The sequence below is a fragment of the Falco rusticolus genome, chromosome 9, assembly GCF_015220075.1.
Source record: "Falco rusticolus isolate bFalRus1 chromosome 9, bFalRus1.pri, whole genome shotgun sequence".
Taxonomy (NCBI): domain Eukaryota; kingdom Metazoa; phylum Chordata; class Aves; order Falconiformes; family Falconidae; genus Falco; species Falco rusticolus.
The window spans coordinates 3,387,742-3,405,715 of record NC_051195.1 but is presented as its reverse complement, the minus strand read 5'-3'; the positions used below and the strand labels follow the sequence as shown (position 1 = coordinate 3,405,715).

Below are 17,974 nucleotides of genomic sequence, written 5' to 3'. Positions count from 1 at the left end.
AATTTTCCTCTTTTTCCAGTAAAGAAAAATGTATATGAAGTGTACGCTTCATATTATCTCCCTAGCAAGAGCATATGTATGACCTATATCTTCTGTGATGAATCAAAACCAGAAAGATCTTTTCAGAGGAACAGGCTTGGTTTAGAGATGTGCAAGTCTTTTGGGGTTTGTACTCAATTTGGATAATGTATTTGCAAGAAAGCCTTATTGCTTTTTTAATACATATATTCTATGGATGTTCAATTCTGGTGTTGACAAAAAAAACCCCAAACCATGGTACTTCTCAAAAAACTGCTATAAGAAACAGACTAGACCTCCATGCTGTCCTTTCCAGCTTGATGAGCTCTGGAGTATCCATTAGATATTTTCAAAACCTGTCCCAGTTCCGGCTCTCCCTGTGGTTGCTGAGTGTGCGTTTGTCAGATGTTTTCCTATATATATCCCATATGGTTTAAGTGCCTCAGTGCCTCTGCTTGTTACAGTCCTGTGTTGGCACGTAAAACACCTGCTTCATGAAATTATTGGAAATCCCCTGTTTCCCCAATTAGTTTTTAAAATTTCAGTTAAATTGGGATATATTTGAAAAGCATTTTAAGACATAAAGCTAAATAAAGCCCTCCCCTTCAACCCCCCAAGCCAGCAAAAACATCAAACCACTTCCCGATGTAACAAGTTAAAGAGACCTCTCTGGGCTGTTAAGTATTTTTAAATTGCAAAAGATCTATGTATGGGATAAAGGAATGACTGTGGTGAAACTCATCCTTTGAAATTAATAATGAAAGAAATTGCGTATAAAATAAAAAAGTAGAACAGAGGTGTTTTTTATGCTATGTTTTTTTTATACTCTTAATGATGATGTGATATTCTTTCAGTCCAGAAATGGTGTGATTTTTTTGATTCAGCTTGCTGCATTATGAGTTAATAGTTCAGACTTTAGAAGTCTTAGCATAATTTTAGCTAAGCAGCTGTTTTCAGTACTACTAGTTTTGAGTGTTCAAGATACGTGGCAAAACATTTAAAAGCTACAGCATATAGCATATGTACGACTGCTGTTGCTAAAATGTGTTGGTCATTGTTTCTGTGTATCATTGGTTTCACAAACCAGTAGGTACACTGGGAAAATTGCTAAGAACCTTGTGCTTTGCTTTTTCTTGTAGGTGATGTTCGTAATGACATCTATGTAACGTTGGTTCAGGGAGATTTTGACAAAGGCAGTAAAACAACAGCAAAGAATGTAGAAGTTACAGTGTCTGTTTATGATGAAGATGGCAAAAGATTAGAGGTACTAAAATATTTAATGTCTGGATTTTTTTTTATTTTGATACTTATCTGTTTAAGCCTTTTCAACATCTTTGTTTGTCAACTTAAGCCCCTATTTTTATTTACAACAAAAGTTTCTCCTTTGTCATAACTAAATACGTCTTGTCATATCAGTGCATACACTTTGATACTAATTTCATGAGGAGCTCTGGGCATGAGCCATTCTGTCTTATTTTGACCTACTTCACTGATTTATTTATTTTTTGTTTTAATAAAGAAGTAGAGTTAAAGACAGACATAAACATTTTCTCTTTTGTTTGTGTTTTCAAGAGCGTTATTTTTCCTGGTGCTGGTGACGAAGCCATCTCAGAGTACAAGTCAGTAATATATTATCAAGTAAAGCAGCCCCGCTGGTTTGAGACTGTAAAGGTATATAAACTGTTACAGTAACTTCCTCTGTGGGGGTTAACATGCAATTAACATGAGTTTTAGTGGAAAGCCATGAGAAACAGAACTAGGGAAATTCAGTGCTTGTGAGTGTGTTTAGCAGGACAAAAGGAATGGCTCCACTAAGGAAGGCTTTCAGAGACTGCTGGAGAATAGATTTGACCACAACATATTGCATAATGAATTTTATTTCTTTTGGTGAAAAGGATTGTTACAGAGGCACTACAACATCTCTGTAGGAATGCTTTACTCTATTTCCTTGAAGCTGACCTAGAGAAACAGGCTATTAAGGTTAAAATATAATTGCCATAGTGTTGAACTCATCAGTGTTTTGGGATCTAGCTGATGGGCTTTAAACTTGCTGAATTTGCTTGGGTAATAACATTTTTGCTTAAATGCCAGGTTTTAATATTACAGAGGAGGCTGATGTTAGCCTTAGAAAATATATTCTGTCTAGCTGTAGTCAGTGGAAGCAGTAAGTGTGTCCTGAGAAAGGACTTGCGGGTACTCCCCACGCCGCTGTTTGAAGTCTAAAGGTGCTCTTGTTGCAGCTATAGACAGAAAGCGGCTGCTAGGGAATGACAGAAACCTAGCCGGTGTGTCAGGGGGCAGTGTACGGCACAGGGCCTGACTGTGGATGTGATTAAGAAAATACGACGACTAGCAAAAATACTGGGGAAGACGAGTATTGGTTACATCTCCACATCGGCAACACACAGATCAGATATACACTAATAGTGTATGCCTACAAGTGTTGCATAGGTAACGGATATGTTAAGAATTGTCACTGTTCTGCTGTTGACTGGTAGAGGTAAACTTGATGATGAAACACAAGAGGAGCTCATTCCTGAGCTGGGGGGAGTGGTAGGGGAGTGAACAATCTGAAGTTACAGGTTTTGTTGGGTAACTTAACAGGCTTGCTTTGTTTCTTCTTTCTTTCTTGGTGCAAGAATTGGTAATTTTCCTGGGAAATATGTGACCTTGCAAGGTTTTCTATGGCAAAATGAAGCTGGCAATTAACCTTTTTGAAAGTGCCAAGCATGTTGTTGAAAGATGTCTAGGTGGGATTTGGTAGTGGCCTATGATGTCTGAAGATACCGTACTGACTGTTTTCTTTCTCCATTCTCTTTCCCAACATGTGAAGGTTGCAATCCCCATTGAAGATGTGAACCGCAGTCATTTAAGGTTCACGTTCCGTCATAGATCATCACAGGACTGTGAGTAATTCAGCCTTTTCATTACGGTTCTTGTCAGTGTCTGGTGCCCAAATCTGCTGAAACAGGGATAATTCCTAATCTGTAATTGATTGTTGTAATTGCTTTTAGTGTGGGGATAAGTTTTTTGTCTGCCTGTTTTATGTTAGTATCTCACCTTCTTTTTCCCTTTACATCTTTCTCACTCTTACCTGTCAACATCAAGTTTTTCCTTTCCAGTCATTTCTTCAAGTCAAATAAAAGGGCTAGTGAATAAAGCTTTCAGTTAACTGAAGGGTTTGTGGTATTGTATATCTTAGAGGTAGGTGGGTAGGGAGTAGTAAAAATATTATATGAAAAGGGAATGTGAAAGAGTTTACAGTAGTCATAGCATCTGTAATTGAAGACTTTGCTATTAGGAAACTTGGTTTCTGGTTGTCAGATTGACTTTGTGGGTTTTGGGGGTTGTTTTTTGTTTTAAGTATTTTTGGTCTGAAAGGTATTTGAGAACTTGGGGTGTTCCTCTGTTTTCCTGTAATGTTGCTGGCAGCTGAGATGCTTTGAGCTGTTGAGGATCAGATCAAGACAGCTAGTTGTCTTCCATTTGTCAACAGTTGCTTTGTAGTAAAGTTTGGGGATTTCCCTTGGCTGCAATAATGTTCGTTCCATATAGTGATTGCAGGGGCTGGCTCTCTTGGTAGGAAAGCCTTTCTAAATCTGCAACAAAATTTTCTGCAGTAGAATAAATGTGTAGACAAAAGCACTAATCAGTGTCTACTGGATGCATTATAAGACATGTAATACTCTTAATGCCTGTGTATTATGTAGTATGTTACCCCATAGCAGTTATTGAAGCTGTGTATTTTGCAAATTGATCATTAATAAAAGATTTCCTTAGTTTAGAGAGTGATACTTGTCAATGAAGACAATGTGCTGAAAATAAGTGTCATTAGTGTCAAAATTATGATTGTGTGCTACAGATGACTAGAGTCAGAAATATTTTTGACATGACTCAAAAATTTAGGTTGGCCATAGTTTAATTATTGAATAGAAGTTGTGCCTTAGGGCAGCACGGCTTTCTCACTGGGTTCTTGGGTTGTCTCAAGTTTATTGCACTTTCCTTCTGGTTTTACTTCTTGACAATTTCTGATTTCTGCTTGCCCTGTTGCTTTGTTTTTACTTAACCTTTGATAATAGATTTTGAACAATGAGAGCAAACTGAATGCATTTTTTTGTTCATGGTGGTTGTAGAGTGGGTCAGCTTTCAGACATTTAGGCACTTCATCTGTAGTTACAGATCCAGTTTCTGTTTTGGTTCAAATGTTCCCCCTTCAAATGACAGAGCTCTGATGAGATCCTCAGTGCTGGTCTTTCAATCATTATTCTAGGTACCGAGTGCTGCCATTCTTCTAACTCCTAAAAACCTGAACATGATAAAAGCATCAAATTTCTATTTTGTTTTTAAAAAGTTGCTTTAGTCCAGCTTTCTAAAAGAACAGACAGAATATAGAAATATTAAGCCTCTAGTTGCTGTTGGTGTGGTCAGATCCTTATACATTTATTTTTGTGGTTATTTGGTTCTGTCTTGCATTTGAAAGACTCTCCTAACTTCTTGTACACTTTCCTCATCTGAGAATCTTTACTGTGGTCATTCATTTACAGGTTATTTATGTTTCTGAAATCTAGGTGGACTGTCTGTATAAGAATAAAATACTTACGTGATTTATGTGGTGTGATTTTTTTTTTTTTTTTTTTTTTAACAGCCAAAGATAAATCTGAGAAAATATTTGCCCTAGCATTTGTGAAACTCATGAGATATGATGGAACAACTCTAAGAGACGGAGAACATGACCTTATAGTTTACAAGGTAGAATTTTGAAATACTATAGTCTTTCCATAGCAGCTCACTCAGCTGACTGACTTTTAATGAATTGCTGTTACAGAATTGCATAGAAAAATGTGTTATAGACTATTCTGTTAGATAAAGCAACTAAATAGCAAGTACTGTGCAGTCTGCATATTTGGCAGATTGATTGTTAAACCTTAAATATATTCTGCTATGAATGTTTTAGTTTTAAAGGCACTTGTTACTGAGTTTTCTGTGGGTATTCATGGCTGGGAAAAGTTACTTCTGTAGCTCTTCATCACATCTTGGCTTCAATCTGTAGACAGGTTAGTTCTAAATTACAAAAGTAATTTAGACCCATTGGGTAGCTCCAATTCAGAAGAAAACCTAAGAAAATCCAGTGTAAATAATAAAATTTTATTATTACCAAGGTTTTTCACTAGATACTTTCAGACTGTTTCATGTTGTATTTAAAATACCACTGTAGGCAGAAGCAAAGAAGCTGGAAGATGCCTCAACATATTTAAGTCTTCCATCTACTAAAATAGAATTGGAGGAAAAAGGACACTCTGCAACAGGGAAAAGCATGCAGAACCTTGGCAGCTGCACCATCAGCAAAGACTCTTTCCAGATCTCAACTCTAGTTTGTTCAACCAAACTTACCCAGAACGGTAAGTTCATAGGACTACTGGAGCTTCTGCTCCTCACAGTTAGAGTGGGTTTCTATGTACTGACTTTCCTGCCTTCTCCATCCCCCTTTCTCCATAAATAAATTGTGGGTTGTTTGCCTAGCAGTCTCAGATTAAATTGTCTGGATGCAGCAAAAGCATCTACTGGGTTTGTGTACCTTTTTCTCTGCCCCTGGGCTTTGTTTTGCTTTAGAGCAGGACACGTCTCTAAGAAAACAGAAGAATCCCAAGTTAAAGGGAAACAGGAATATTGTTTGCTGTATACTTGAGGCTTTCATACTGAATGGTACTGAAAACAGGCTCCATGGCATTTTACTACTTTGTGAGTATGAATAATAGCACTAAGGAAGAGGATGAGTTTGCTTTCAAGAGTAAAACCATGGCTGTACTCCCAAATAAGCTGTTTTGTGTTATTTCCAAGGTGCAATATCCGTATCTTATGCCTGAAGAAAGCTCTGATGTTTTCTTGTGTTGGGCAGAAGGGATGTGAGCATGCGAATGTGTTGCATGGAGGTCACTTTCATTTTCACACATCGTCACATGAACACAGACTACCAGGAGTGGAGTTGATGTGTTTTGTTCCTTTTGAAACTTGCCTTCTATACATTTTTCATGTGCATTTGTCAGCTGGCTGACTGCATCCAGAGGCTGTGGAAAGTAGAGCTGATGGCAGCCACCAAAGCAAATATTTCACATTTCCAGACTGTGCCCTCTCTTTGATTTTTGTGCTTCGTTGCCATGGAGCGGTCCCTTGTTCTCTTTGCTGCACCAGAAGCAGACTTGGGAGTGTGGGTGGGTCATTGAGATGTGAGTGAGTCATGCCAGGGAAAGGAATCATTCCTTCGTGACTCAGGAGAAGGGAGATCTCAGTCCGGATAGATCTGTCGGGAGTCGAGGTTGTGGTTGAGGAGAGCTTGGCATGGGGGGTGGGTGGGAATAATGATTGGATTGTCACGTTAATGGGTTCTCTGTCCAAGGGGGAAAGTTACCACTCTGGTACAACTTCGTAGTCAACTCATACTTTTATTGCAGTGTTTTTTAGTGGCATCTGTAACAGCACATCCTAGGTGTGTTTCATATTCAGAGCACATCAGGCTCACTGCAGTCTGGCAGTCTTATAGCCTAAGAGGGTGTTAAGCAAAAAAATCAGAAATTATTTTGGAATTTCATAGCAAAGATGGGATTACAGCTCAAGAGTAACACGGTGGTTTTGGGGTTTTGTAGAAGGCAGAAAACAGCGTGTGGAATTGAGCTGCTTTTTGTTTGTGATATGATTAGGGTGGTTTTGTTTTTTTTCTGTCAGTCTTTCTTAGTGCTTGTTAGTAGTTAGAGTATTTCCTAGTGATCAATATATTGACATTGCTTTTGCAGAACTATTATTAAAATTAAGACTGAGCATTGCTTCATGCTTCATTTGCATATAATTTCCTCTGAACTCTTGATCTTTATTGTTACTGTTAATTATGTTGTCTGTGAAACTTTTCCTTAGCTATCAAAGCCTTTTCTTTTTCTTCAAAGTATTTTGATATTATAAAAAAGATCACCATGTATCCTTATGCAATTTAGAAAAAACCCAAAAATTTTCATCATTAAAATCCTCCATCAAGTATCATTTTTTTTTGTCTAGAAATTAGCAGTGCTGTTCAGAGAATAGTTTCTGAAGCTGATTTTAACTTCTGTGAAATTGTTGGTTAATATTCTTCTTCTAACTTTCTTAAAAATAAGTAAGTAAAAATCCTTGACTATCCTCATTTACCAAAATGGTGAGCCAAAACATAATTTCCTCCATTTAGTTACCTATAATAGTTCTTTCTTCACCCTCTTTTAAGTATCTTAGAATTGCCTTTAAGACTTACTTTTAGTAATAATTCTGAAAGTATGCTAATAACTCATATGGCTCCTTCTGCATTGTATTTGAAGTTGCAGACTCTTTTTTGGATATAAGCTCTTTGAACACTTACTTGACTTTAGTTCTTTATGAACTGTGAGTTATTAATGTTGCTTTTCTGTTAATAATTGATGTCCTTGGCATCTGAGAAGTCTCCAAAATAGCAGACTTGGCCACTTGTAAGACTTCAGCTATTTTCTCTGAGAAAGTGATAGTATGAAGTATCTACTTAATTAACATTTGAGCAGTTGTGATTTGTGGCAGAATATATTATAGCAACATGTTTCCTGGCATTTTCTTCTTAGATTTTGCATTTAATTTTGAGGAAGAGTAGCAATGTAAGCCAAAGACAAGGACTGTCTGAAAACAAGCAAAATCCCCCAGCCTCCTCAGGAATCTGTGAGATCATCAGCGCTTGGAGGCATCAGAAGTTGCTGTCCATCATCACTTTGCCTAGTGGCCAGATTCTCCTCCTTTGCTGTCTGAGGCAGAAAGGAACGTTCTTCCCCCCATATCCACAGGTCTATGGCAGTGCATGTTTTTATTGTACTCTCAAGACTGTCTGTAACAAATTTATTTTTTTTTATGGGCCAAAGGAACACTTTCACAGAAACATTAAGTGCATTTTTGTGTGATGAAGTAGAGCTTCTATATTACAATTCTGGACTTTAAGAATTAATACGAAGCTTTATGAAACTCTAGAGATGTATGTGTTGAAGTCGTGACTGATGGTGCTGCTGTCATTTGATGTACCAACAGAGAATGTGGCACTGGATCCCCACCTTCTCTAGGCGGTGGTTGACCGATACCTCACACTAGCTTTGCTACTGTTTCCGTCTTGTGGAGCACTGAATGCAGCAGACGACACACCAAGTTTGTGGGGCATTTTTTGTTGTTTGATGTTTTTATATTGGTTTTCTTTTTTTTTTTTTTTTCTAAACTCAGATGTGAGACATTTGAACCCATATGTTGTGGGGTGTCTGCTTGCAGTTGACAGCATCTTGGTGGATCTCTGGTGTGGCAAACATTGTGCCTTCTTTTCTTAGGGTAAATGGGTAGCTGGGTCTGTTCTGAATCTGTTACTGATGTTGTGTTCAAGTCAGAGTTGTGCGTTGGTTTTATTTTCCTTTTTCAGAGTAGCCTGTTGATCTATGGCAAAATGAGTTGTTCTCCTGTGCAGGCAAGGTAGTTTTGGTATTACAATCTTCTTTTTCTGTCAGCTAGAAGCTGGAGATACCAAGAAACACAGAAGGAGGGGCATTGAAATGGCATCAAAAGTGACATCTCCCTCTATGTGAATACTGCCTGTGGATAGTAAATCTTAGCAGTGCCTCTTGTAGGACTATCCAGATGGATGTCCCTTCATCATCAGGGTGATGGGAATAGAACTGAGATTGCATTAATGGCCTTGCTGAAAATTTTTTCTGGTTATGAGCAACCAGAGAGCCATGTGGCGTTCTACCTGTGTCTTTGCTGTTGTGAAGCACCTGAGCTATCTGTAAGGCTTATTCAAAGTATTTCTAAGTTTTCTTTTCTGCCTGAGGAATGCAAACCTCTAGACAATAGTGGAGTCAGGACTCTGAGGAACCAAGGAGACTAGGCTTTCAGAAAATAGTCAAGAGGAATTTTACTTAGTTATTCATAAGCACAACTGATTTAAAAAAAAGTGATATACATGATATGACAAGTTCAGGTACTATAGTGGCATAAAAATGAAGATATAAATATGGAATTAAAATAAAACACGTCATTAAGCATTTCATTTTCCATTCTTTAAGTCAAGAGGGAAGATTATTTCGAAGAACACAATTTAATTAGAAAGGAAATATTATCTAACTTCAATTCAGTGACTGGCTTTCAGAAGAGTTTTGGTATCTCTATAGGGAAACCTTTGCAGAGATACAAATCAAGGGAAGTGTATAACCAGGAAGCTGGACCACTTGCTTCCAATTGCTAAATACAATGTGAAAGAAAATCTTTATATGTAGGCAGTATAATCACATATTACATTAACACAAATAAAGTAAAGTTGCTATTGGCTACTTGGCAGGCTAGACATTCGTTCTAACCCTTTGCAATTGGAAATCCTCGTTCTGTCTTCTCCCTCCGATATTTTCTGATCACATAAACGTCACTTGACCTAGTCTGACTACAGTATTACTATTTACTATAGGCTAAAATACAGTTTTACATTCTTATCCTGTTCTACTTGGTCTAGGTATAGAGTAACATATTTATTAAATGAGTAGGATTAACTGATCAACTGGTACTTTACTGGGGTTAATGCTTACAGTAACAGAGTGAATGCACATTTTTAGTGTACACTGTAATTTGATTTTCTCTTTCTGGTAGTTGGACTGCATTGACATTTTCTGTTCATGTGTATATTCATTTAGCATTTGCTGTGTCATCACGCTGAAAGTACATGTGGGTTTGTTTTCTTGGGGCAATACACGATGCATTTCAGAGATGGTCTGTGGGCTGGCTTTTGTTCAGATGATTTCTTTTGTCAAGCTGACGCCTTTTTAGAAATCAGGCTGCAACCAAATTCAGTGGTGGAAATCTGATATAAACATATTCATGAAACACTTTGGATAACTTACGGAGGCATCTTTCCTTTTCTTCCAGAAGTAGTTTCTCTGTTACTGTTCAGTTTTTAAGACTTTGCTTTCAGCCTGTAGACTTCTTGTAGGCTATACTACAAAAAAGAAAAAAGAAAAGAAAAGGGCTTGGATTGTTCAAAGCTTTCATGTAGTAAAATGCTCTTTATTTCTGCTCCCAAAGAGATGGTAAGAGGGCTTGGTTTGAGTGCTGCTCAAAGGGGAATCTTATCCCAAGGAGAACTGCAGTTCATTCCACTGGAAAGAATTTTATTTATTGCTTAGAATGAAAGGTTTTGGGGAAAATATAGCAGCTGCTCTGGGTCTCTGCATATAATTTCAAGAATATACTCTGCAGATGCATGCCTTGGCAAAAGTGTTGTTGATTGCTTTGAAAGTTTGAATAAAAGAAGTGAGGGGGTATCGGCTGCAAGAAGCTGCCTGTCCTTGGAGAGTTATATTGGGCAGAATTCACCGAATATTGGGGTGTGGGTAATGTGCAGTAGATATCCAGTGGCTGAATTGAAGGTAGACATTCTGTGAAATCTTCTGTTTGTATCTTTTTGGGGGCTTCTACCGAGCATGACTGACAAATAGTTTGTTTTGTGCTGAAAACTGACTTTCAATGGGGCAGGGAGGAATTTTTCCCTGATGCTGGTTTGGCTAAGGTGGGATGAGCTTGGGGTTTTTGGGCTGTGGGCAATTCAGGTCGCATTTCAACAAATGCTGGGGTGGGTTTAACTCACTGGTGCTCCAGTGTGGCTGTTACTGTTTACTAGCATGGTCGTTTGCAGGGGAACCTCAACTGTGAGTTCCTTGTGAGAAGTTTTCTGTAAAGGAAACTGAAAAATGGTGTGGTGGCTCTCTATGACTAATAACAGAGAGAGAACTTGCCTTCTGTATTCCCTTATTTATCAGTGAATGCTGAAGTGACATGATCTTAATAGTGGGATGTAGAATCTGGGGACAAGACCATTTGCAGTTGATTTGTTCCGAGATCTGATCTGTACCCTAGCTCTCCATCACTTGAAAGCAAGGAAACAATTTGGGCATTATGAGTTATTAAGCAGACAGCTTTCCACTGAATTAGCTTAGTTTGCAACTGTTTGCCTTGCATTGTGCTGTATTTTCTTTTCAGTTTATTCAGTGAGAGCAAAGAAGCTAGAAACATTAATGCTGGAAGAGTCACGGTCCTGTAGATATGACTGTGTTGGTGGCTGACTAATTTCATTTTGGCATCTTTTTCTAAACACACAACTGTTGTGTACAACAAATTAAAACTGAAGGATCAGACTTTCTTGGCCTAGATTTTAATGCTGACATTTGAAGAGCAGGCTGCTTTTTTGAAAGCTTTTCAGAGTTCTTTCATGATAGAACTATTGTACTAGGTTTCTGCAGTGTCAGAGGCATACTAGAAATACGTTGTTGTCCAGTGAAAATGGCTGACCTAAGGAACTAAACCTGTTTGTCCTGAATGTAGTCATGGAGTGTCAGTGAAAGTAAATATCCTGCATGATATAATTGTTTTTCTTATTCCCAGTTGATCTCTTGGGGCTTCTGAAATGGCGATCTAACACCAACCTGTTGCAGCAGAATTTGAAGCAGCTGATGAAGGTTGATGGTGGTGAAGTGGTTAAGGTAAAAAGTTAATTTCTTTAAAAATAAATTTGGTATCATAATTTTGATGAATCCCATATCTTGAGGTATTCATATATTTTGTTTTGTTTCACGCACACACACCACACGTGCCCCCCCCACCGCCATGCATGCTTGCACATTAAATTGTAACCAGGTATCTCTCGGCCTTCAGGATGCTAATCCCCTTCTTCCTTCCCTCAAAGAATACTTCAGATGTTAATTACTGGTAGAACACATGTAAAATGCAAGTTTCTGAAAATGTAAGGTTTTTTTATATATATATATACAGAAACATGAAGGCAAAAGGTGTTTTTCTTTGCAAGATTAGAACATCTTGGAATTCTCACATGCTGATATAAAATGGATGTGGAATGCAACCCTACTGTGTGCTGCTATTTTTTTTTTATTTGTATTTATTATTTAGCTGAGCCAAGTTATTTACATTTGCCAAGGCCACTGAGTGATTGTAGAGACCTACATAAAGACAGATTTAGCTGTTGAATGGAGTGGGCTGGGACTTTATTGAATGTGTTGTAATAAATCAAATCTAAAAGTGTCAGAAGAGGTAATGTATTGAGGACAGATGACCCTTACGGGCCTGTTGCGTTGTTTCTTTACCTCACTGGATTTTAATTAGTTTAATAGAGGCATAATGAATGCCTCATCTTGAAGTAACTTATGACATCTGAGAATGCTGATATTATCCTTTTTTGAGTGCGTTAAAAATAGTATCCCACATGGTTTGTTTTTCAGGAAGGTTCTAGCTGCTCTGTTTTGTTGTGAATCATTTGATAGCTAAAAACTTGACACCGATACTTGCTTCTGCCAAGCATTGTCATAGTTCTGTCATTTGTAATCTTCCTTCTTCTCCAAATGACATCAGAGTGTGTACAGCAGATTACTGCTTGATAGATATAGATGATTTTAGAAGCATCAGAATGCAGCACAAATGAGGTTTAAGTAAAAAACATATTGGAGCCAGTTCTCCAGCTGGCACATGCTCACTGCTCCCTGCGCTGTTCCAGGACTCGTATGAAATCATACTCTCTTCTCCCTATTTTATAGGGCTTGAGCAGAACTTGATTTATGCATAGGATAGAAGAGGGAATTTTTAATATTGCTTTCTCCACCGTTTTTATTCTTTTTATAGAAGACCACTGTTTATGTTATCCATCTGTTACAACAGTGTTCGGAAAATCTTTGTGTAGACTGCTCTGTTGCACGTTTGTAATATCTAGTTTGTAACTGTCCCTTTCTGTTATTTCAGCTTTTTTTTTTTTTGTCGTTGATGCTTTTAAATGATACATAGTACAGTCTATGTATATTAAAAAAATACACATGATAAAACTTACTCAAATTTTCTGTTAAACTCTTCCTGTTTTTTCAGAAGTCCAGTGAAATGTCTCTGCCTACCAGTGCTCATTTATCACTTAAGCAGAGATCAGGCAAGATACCCATTCTGGGATTGACTGTTTCAATAGTGTATGGAAACTGTCAGTGGTTATCCCCCTTTAAGAGAGGCTCTGACTCAATTTGTGCCCAGAATCTATAGGGTATGAGAATGTAAACTAATAGTTTAGAAATTATTCATACTGGCTCCCTATCTGAGAAGTGTTTTCCTGCGGCTTTATACAACAAAAGCATCTATCCGCTGTTCTTCCTGCTGTTACTTCCTTGTGAACAGGTTCAAAACTTGAACTGTCCTAATGAAAGTGAATATATGATCCCTAAATGTGAAATGAAGGCTTGATCGGTCATGACGTGGCATTCTAATCACTCGTCGTTTTTAAAGGGACTTGGCCAGGCAGTGTTTGGGGTCTGGGAGTACTACTGCTCTTCAAACCAAGACAGAAGCTTCTCCTGTCAAAGCTCAGACTTGCACTTTACTCTTTCCTTCCTGCCAGCTGCTGGTTATATGTACTTTATTTGCATGTGTTCTTTAATTGAACGAACGGAGCTGTGATGAGAAGGCTGTAATTCCTGATCCCCGCCCCCTCCCCCCCCCAGATCCTTTGCTGAGATTATGAGCTGGATCTCCCCCAGAACTAAGTCTAAAATCAGCTGCAAGCATTTTGGCTTTTCTGTTTTTTCATCTGCAGATATTAGCACCTCAAACTGTGGCTCCATGTTCACTTGGTTTGAGAAGGTTTGGCATTCAGTAGTGTTTCGTGAGCTGCTAAGTGGAGGCTAATTCCTGAGATTTAACTCCAGATTTAGTTGATGGTCCAGGTGAATCATGTTCGATCTGGGAGACTCGTTGCATAGATAACAATTTTTAAGGCAGGAAGGTGGGAGTCAGGCTGTCTTTCCATTGCTCCCACAGCCTATAGGGTAATCTCTTTGTAGTTGCAACCTCAGGAATCAGTTGCCTTCTGCTTGTTCAGACATTCTTCCCTGATTAAACCTTGTCTACAAGACAAAAAACATTTTTACTTCATTTGAGACAGACATGCTGGAACAATCAATGTTGAACCCCATCTTTCTCAACAAAAGCAAATACAAACTGAGGCCACGATCCATCCTTATTGTGCCTTGGAGAAGCCCATGTTGGTTTTTTGTAATCTGGTGGAAGAAACTGCTCAGACACAGAATCCCATGCTGATAAAAACTGTGTTGATGAGTATTTCTGGGCCAGGCATGGATTACTTGCTGTCACTGGGAAGAAATACTGTAATTATACATGTGTAAAAGAGCTTTTGTCCCTCTGCTGAACTTGAATTTCCTGACACTAATCTGCTTTTACTTTCGTGTTGCACAGATCAGGGTGTCCAGCCAACTGGCTAGTGAAGACTCTTCCTCTGTTACAGTGATAGAGGCGTGTAGGTTTTGGGCTGGGGCAGAAGGTTGTGTGCTCTGTTTTCCATGCCTGCATGTGTGCTGTCGCTTGAAATTGTGGATCTGAGTTTATGCAGTCATGAAAAGCAATATGCTGTGCACTTTTCATTGCTCAGCTCAAAATTACTGAGGATGACTTGAATTATTTGGCATGAGACTCAGTTGCTTGTCTGGTTTGTGCTCTGAAACATCAGTTTTCAGAAACTGCATGATCCTGTTGACTGTATGTTGAAACTGAGTTTTGAAATACGTTTTTGTTCGTTCACTGTAATAGATTAAACTCTTTGTTCAGGTGTACCAAGTGTGATTCCTGACTTTTTTCTATTTTTTGAGTGATATGGAGATATAGATAATCAACTTAACTAAAAATATTTTGCTGAAAAATTGCTGAAAACAAAAATGTTAGATTTCCCTTTTTTTTGGCTAACTTTTAAAATGTATTTACTTATTTTAAAATGAATGAATGAAAAATATGTCTGTAGAAACCTGTATGAAATCTGAATTTCATTTCTCCTGTAAAATGTGATGACTTGTGCATTTATTTGTAGTTTCTTCAAGACACATTGGATGCACTTTTTAACATAATGATGGAGAACTCAGAGAGTGAAACATTTGACACATTAGTGTTTGATGCTTTGGTAAGTTTGCACTGTGGATGGACTAAAATACAGATACTGTAACAATTAATAAATTAAACAAACATGGTGTAAATGATAGAATGAAGTTTACTAATGAAAAAAGTTCTTAGCTGTAAGTTAGCTATTAATTAAAAAATCATATTTGAAGTTTCAGTTGGCCTCGATCAAAAGGGGGTTGGGTTGCATCATGTCATCCTCCCAGAAAAGCTGGAAGCAATTCAGTCCAGTCATTTTAGTGGATTAACAGCAGAATTTAGGACAGAAACAGAAAGTTTCTGCTTAGAACAGAGAACTTTGTTATGAACAGGAAGTTTTCACAGGAATGGAGAATATTAATATCTTGGGAGGATAACAAAAAGCCAGAGTCTCTGTGTTTTTAGTGTTATTAGTGTGTCTTCTCTGAAAATAAATGTGGGTGAATATACAAAATAAAAAAGAAAATTTTGAGGATAATGCATTAATTATGCTGGTTTTTTGCAGGTATTTATCATTGGATTGATTGCTGACAGAAAATTTCAACATTTTAATCCTGTCTTGGAAACCTACATTAAGAAGCATTTCAGTGCAACGCTAGCCTACACGTAAATTTTAAAATTTACTTTTTCTAATGTGGCTTGTCTAATTTTTCCAGATAATGTTATTCAGATACTTGTTTATGGAGGTTAATTAGGAATTTACTCATAGAGCTTGGGAGGATGGGAGGTTCTTGAAGAAGACTGGAGATAGTATGCCTTTCTCTCTTGAAATAATAGTAGTAAAAATTAGGTCATTTTCAAGGAGGAAGTCTTGATTTTGTTGTATTGAAGGAGGGGATGTTTGATGATTTCAAGAATTGTTTTGTAAGGAAAATATTCATAAACAATTCTCAGTCATACTTGAGAAGGAAATAATGTCATTTAAAATGCTTCAAATACATGTTGTTTGGTGCATTAAATTGATGTTCTGCCCTGTATTATCTGCATTACTGTCACTTTGGGGAGGAAACGGTGAAGAATAAAAACCAGAAGGTCCATTATTTTTGCTATCTTCAGTAATTCTTGACAGTTAGGATCTTTGCTGCTGCTGCTTCAGACTGCTAGTGTTAGAGGAAAAATACATAATGGGTATCTCTGCAGTGTTGGGAGGAAAACAAACCCACTCTGGGCAACCTGGTGTGCACTTTGCTGTTATGCAGTCTTTATTATGTGACCAGAAAACGTTTGAAAACTGTTGATTCAAAATAGTGAAGAAGAATTAGGCCTTTAGTCCCAACTTTGATACTACCGTCACTCTGCTGAGTTGTAGCCACTGTTGCAGACTTCAGGCGAAGTGGGTAAAAGATGAAGCATCCTCCAGTGTCTGGTTTTATTAGCAAGATCTGAAGGTGGCCCTTTCACTTGTAGGCATGCAGAGCTTCTGGTCTGTAGATGCGGGGAGGCAGAAGCATGTTTAAGCTTGAGATACTGAAAGAGCTGAATTCTGGCTTGACTTGCACCTGTGGGCATGGCAGATCCCTGCCTTCTCCCCACCTTTTGTTGCACGAGTTTAAGTAGAGAGGTTGAAATTCTTAGGCAGTTTACTCCTATTCAAATATATACCCATATATCAAGATGCCTGTCTACATAATGTTGTTTTCTGTTAGTGGTATATAATGTTGTACCTTTTTACTTTTAGTGTGGATGTTGAAACGTACAGTGTAGCTAGGATGATTTTAAAATGGAATTGCTTGTAGTTGCATTAAAATTGTGATTTATATTCATTGGGAGGTAGTTGAAATGGTATTACTTTTAAAATTGTTTCACTTTCCAGTTTGATAGACTTCAAAATGAGGAATAAGAGAATTTCCAACTGCTGTTACATATGTTTTTGAGAAATAAATTTCACAAATTCTAGCTCAGAATCCATGGGAAAGCTATGAAAGGGGAAGCCTTGTTTAATGAAGAAGCTCCTGTTTTGTGTGTGTTAATTCTAAGAATGTGTTTGTATTAAATTTAATTATTTTTATTATTTATTATTAATAATTGCAACTTTAAGAGAGCCTAAGTCTGAATATCCCTAATATCCAGCAGAAAATGAGTCTTACCAAGATTTGCTCTATTTCTTGTATGTTGAATGGTATTATGGTCTGTGTGGGTTTTTCTTGGGTTGGTTTTTTTTATTTTCAAGAATAAGTTACAGCTATTTACTAGCAAAACCAAAAGCATAATGAGTTTATTAGTTGCATAATTAATTTTGTCATTTGGTAGGCACTACTTAGGCACATAATTTTTCTTTAAACCTTTCACAACTGACATTCTTCTCTGTGAGCATACTTGTAACTTGTATGTGGTTTTGTATTTAAACAGAAAACTGACTAAAGTTTTGAAAACATACGTGGATAATGCTGAGAAGTGTGGTATCACTGATCAACTCTTTAAAGCTATGAAAGCTTTGGAGTACATCTTCAAGTTCATAGTGCGGTCCAGGATATTGTTCAATCAGTAAGTATGGTGAATGCTGAAACCATTTAGTCCCATTGCCAATATTGTTCAAAAAGTGTCAAAATTTTGCAATGCCACAAGTTAAAGTTGCTCAATATTACACTGTTTTAGAAACATCTTAAGTTGTTAGAACTCATTTCAGGAGACAGCTGTTTCCTAGAAGCATGCCAGATTTCCTTAACAGATATATATTGTAAGTAGCAGTGCACTGCTAAAATCATGATGTTTTTCAGCTCTCTATAATTTACATCTCTGAACAAATAAAGCTTGCCACTATTTTGGAAACTTTTCTGAAAAACTGCCTGGTACTGTGACTGAAATGTTGAAGGTACTGAGTAGCCATGCTGCCCTGTCCCTCATCCAGGCCTGGGCTTTGCTAGTGGCTTTCTTTGAATGGCTGCAAAAGTCTGGGAAGACTAAAGTATTGAAAATTTTGCAGCAAAGTGAAGGGAGAGGTTTTCTGGATGGGGGATGCGATGTT

General features: G+C 37.6%; 1 protein-coding gene across 2 annotated transcripts in view; it reads left to right on the top strand.

Annotated features, from left to right (window-relative positions):
* DOCK1 (dedicator of cytokinesis 1) overlaps positions 1-17,974 on the top strand; it is a 319,129-nt gene that overhangs the window by 48,985 nt on the left and 252,170 nt on the right. For both annotated transcript variants that reach the window (XM_037399460.1, XM_037399459.1), the window contains exons 14-22: positions 1,158-1,282; positions 1,591-1,689; positions 2,852-2,924; positions 4,664-4,767; positions 5,234-5,417; positions 11,464-11,561; positions 14,945-15,034; positions 15,515-15,615; positions 17,359-17,493. In XM_037399460.1, the coding sequence (XP_037255357.1) occupies positions 1,158-1,282; positions 1,591-1,689; positions 2,852-2,924; positions 4,664-4,767; positions 5,234-5,417; positions 11,464-11,561; positions 14,945-15,034; positions 15,515-15,615; positions 17,359-17,493 (1,009 nt within the window). The remainder of the gene's footprint in view (positions 1-1,157; positions 1,283-1,590; positions 1,690-2,851; positions 2,925-4,663; positions 4,768-5,233; positions 5,418-11,463; positions 11,562-14,944; positions 15,035-15,514; positions 15,616-17,358; positions 17,494-17,974) is intronic.